The sequence below is a fragment of the Thamnophis elegans genome, chromosome 14 (assembly GCF_009769535.1).
Source record: "Thamnophis elegans isolate rThaEle1 chromosome 14, rThaEle1.pri, whole genome shotgun sequence".
In the NCBI taxonomy this organism is placed as follows: Eukaryota; Metazoa; Chordata; class Lepidosauria; order Squamata; family Colubridae; genus Thamnophis; species Thamnophis elegans.
The window spans coordinates 29740191-29744165 of record NC_045554.1 but is presented as its reverse complement, the minus strand read 5'-3'; the positions used below and the strand labels follow the sequence as shown (position 1 = coordinate 29744165).

At 47.4% G+C, this 3975-nt stretch overlaps 1 protein-coding gene across 1 annotated transcript; it reads right to left on the bottom strand.

The window, feature by feature from the left end:
* Nucleotides 1-575: 575 nt before the first annotated feature.
* LOC116518068 (probable ATP-dependent RNA helicase DDX28) lies at nt 576-3330 on the bottom strand. Its single transcript, XM_032231310.1, has one exon. It carries the CDS (start codon nt 3296-3298, stop codon nt 1616-1618), a length of 1683 nt encoding a protein of 560 aa, XP_032087201.1. The 5' UTR covers nt 3299-3330; the 3' UTR covers nt 576-1615.
* Nucleotides 3331-3975: the final 645 nt, after the last annotated feature.

Genomic DNA, 3975 nt, shown 5'->3' with positions numbered 1-3975 from the left:
GGCAAGGCAAAGTGGTCTGTAGAAACCTTAAACCAGAAACCTGCTCGTATAGGCAATGAGTATATGATCCACTGGACTATAATAGTCCAAACAAAATTAAGGATACAGAGGTAGTCCTTGACTTATGACCACAATTGAGCTCAAAATTTCTGTTGCTATGTGAGACATTTGTTAAATGAGTTTTGCTCCACTTTATGACCTTTCTTGCCACAGTTAAGTGAATCGCTGGAGTTGTTAAGTTAGTAACACGGTTATTAAGTGAACTGGATTTCCCCCATTGACTTTGCTTGTAAAAATGTTTTTTAAAAAACAATCACATGACCCCGGGACACTGCAACCGTCATAAATATGAATCAGTTGCCAAGCATCTGAATTTTGATCAAGTAACCATAGGATTGCCGTAACGGTCATAAGTGTGAAAAATGGTCATAAGTCACTTCAGTGCTGTTGTAACTTTGAATGATCACTAAATGAACTATTGTAAGTCGAGGACTTAGCTGTATACAATTTTCTGAATTCAGAATGGAATAAACAGTAGGCATTGAACTGCTTCTGGTTTGTGCAATATTATTGCCAAGAAACTTAACAAATTGCACCTGGAATGGTAGAGCCTGGAGGGGGTTTGGCATGGCTAAGGATCAGACCATTTTGTAACTGAACTGCTGGATTTTACCATTTGTAGAATCTATATATATATAAAAGCCAAACACCACTCAAGCATCATCACGAAATCTCCAGAACCTTAAAGCCTACAAACTTGAAATTTGGCACATAGATTCCTCTTGGCTTCTAGGGGCTCGCTAAGAAACAATTCTTCAAAATAGCCATCAGATTATTAGTATTTCTTATACTGTAATTAACATGCTCTGATGCTAAGGAGTGACTCCCCCTCTCCACCTGAAAAGCTCAACTGCCAGTTCAACTGCCAAATGTCCCACTCCTTCACTAAAGGAGCGGTCTTGGGTGAAACATTGTTACCTCACCAAAATATCTATGCCTTCCACCTATGGAACTGCTTCTGGACTGAAGGCGGTGGGAGCGATATTCCCTTATGGGTTTCAATCACCGACCACCACTGAGTCAACGGATTGTGAACCAAATTTCTCCTGCATTACCTGATCACATAATTTTGTCACGAAGCACGGGTATCCAGCTAGTCTATATAATATATAAGCCAAATACCACTCACTCATCATGAAATCTCCAGAACTGTAAATCCTACAACCTTGAAATTTAGAGTTAAGACGTTGTATTCCCCCTCCCCACCTGAAAAGAACTCTGTTCCAACTGCCAGTTGCCTTATATTAACATGCTCTGATTCTAATCACATGCCTGATTACATAGTTTCATAGTGAAGCGCGAATATCCAGCTAGTGATATATAAGTCAAATTGGACAATGCAAAACATATGTTAATATGTTGAATAAATCTGGTAAATATAGCATGCTCCATGTTTTTATAGGATAGCTGCAGTTTCTGGCTGTTCCATGTCAGTACCCATAGATTAGCAGAGTTTTATTAAGGAATTGAGTGGTCCAAATAAATACACAAAATGTCCGAAATATATTAAGAATTGCTTCAAACATTAGATTAATTGTTGGTCCTCCAGGCAAAGTCAGGTTTTTTTCTTTTTATGCAAAGCCTCCTTAACAACTATATCTAGTCCTGGGAGTGCGGTTCTTTTGCGAGCTGCCGTTTCTATTTTCCGAACAAGATCTACATCCCACCTATGGGTTACAAAACTGACCGCAGTCCCAAGGAATTTACTGCCGATGCGACCGACTCGCCCCACCCGATGCAGATAATCTGGCAATGTTAAAGGGAAGTCGTAGTTAATTATGAGCTCTACATGAATGGTGTCCAATCCACGGGAAGCTATATCAGTACACAACAAAATGTCAGACTCGCCTCTCCGAAAGGCATTAAAGATGTCCGCTCGTACATCTGCTGCTATCTCTCCCTGCAGGCGTAAATGTTTGATGTTATGGTCGTCTAAAATGTAACTCAGCCAGTTAACAGTGCTGGCTGTGTTGCAGAAAATAATAACAGCTCCAGAGGAGGACCCTCGCTCTTTGAGGAGTTGTAGCACCTCTGCTACTTTATTACAACCTTTCAAACGTATGAATCTTTGCTCTACGTGAGGCTGAAGACAATGCAAACTCGAGCCGGTCAACACGGTGAAGTTGGAGAGATCAGCAGATTCGTTCAACATCTGACTTAGGCCCTTTGGAAGAGTGGCACCCATAGCCACCAGCTGGGCTTTGGGATCCCAAGCCTCATCCCTATCTTCAAACTTTGGGTCCAGGAAAGCTTGCTGAACGACATCCTTCAAAAAAGCATGCTGAATTATATCTTTCACTAGATCTATGAATGAGGCATCCAGCAAGGTATCCACTTCATCCAACACCAAGAAGAGCAATTTCTCCAAAGACAACATCCTCCTCTTCAGGACTTTGCTCAGAGCGCCCGGCGTGGCGATCAGGAGGTCAGTGGGACCCTGATGGATCCGGCGCCGAATCACGGCCATGCCCCGCCCCCCGCCAATCTCCTTCACCCGCAAGTCCAAAGGATCAGCCAAAAGGGCAGCAACTCTGCGCACCTGCCCGGCGAGTTCTCGGGAAGGCACCACCACCAAAGAGCGTGGAGAGGTCGCATAAAAGTCCTTTTCAGGGAGCTTTGGGGCCTGCAAAAGCCGCTGGAAGAGAGGCAGCAGGTAGGCCAGTGTTTTGCCGCTGCCAGTTTCCGCCCCGCACAGCGCGTGGCCCCCCTTCAGAAGGGCGGGGATGGTGCGTTGTTGCACCGGGGAGGGCCGCGAGATGCCCAGTACCTCCTGCAAGGGGGCGACCATGCGAGGCTCTAGCCCCAGCTCCAGGAAGGTGGACGGGGCGTCTCCGTCGGCGGCCTCCCGAGCAGGCTCGTTCCGCGTCCGCTCCAGCTGGAAATAATCCCCCTGGGACAAGCGGTGCTTCCAGCCGTCCGACACCAAGCGCGGCCTGTCCAGGCGGCCCACCGTGTGCCGGGCCGCCTGGCTCAGCTCCTGCCTCCGGGTCCGGAGCAGCAGCTTTTCCCCGAAGGAAGCGCCGACCTCCCTTTCGGGGCTCCCGCGTCGCTCCCGCCGCTTGGACGCCGACCGCTCCAACCTCAGCTTCCAAGCGTGCGGGATCCGCACCACGCTGTCGTCGGGCGGGGGCGCTCCGGAGGCCTGCCGCCCCGGCCAACCGCGCACGGCCAGCGGCAGCCGCGAGGGGAATCGGGCGGCCGTCGCGGGTCCACGAATCCACCAAAGCAAGAGGGCCATGAGGGAGCGGTACGGGAGAACGCGACGGTCGCTAATGGATGACATTTAAAACGGGCGCGGTATTTAGACCTCGAGGCGGAGGTGCTCATTGATTACGTCATGTCGCCCTCGCCTCCTGTTGCTTCTCAGTCGAGGCGCTTAAAAACCATAGACTATAAATGTAGAGGAGCCTCTCTTTATGAAAATATAATGTTTCAATTTGCGGCATTAGGATTTTTTCATAATTTTTATGATGGTTTTCTTAAGAGGATGACTTGAGATTTAGAGTAAATATAGAGATCAGCTGACAGGTATAATCCATGCATGGGTTGTACTATTTTAATAAAATTGCAGTTTGTCAGAAATGGCCCACCCAAATATGAACTGCTGGTTTAGAGGAATAGCAAAAAAAGTCTTTTCCAGCCAATCGGATTATATCAATTCGGTTGGTAACCCTAAAAAATTGAAATGTTTAAAACATGGGACATTCCCTATGACCGTTAGAACAGCGAGCCAAGGCCGGAGGCATGATTTTATTGATATGAGATCCACTGAACGTTTAGGTAAGCATACGTGTACTATGCTAATTCGAGGGGGAACCCCCCCCCCTACTTTGGCGTTTGTTTACACGTGGGCATCTCTACACTTTTCTATCTCTGTTTCGAATCTGGCGGGGGGGGGAGCCCAAGGCCCTGACG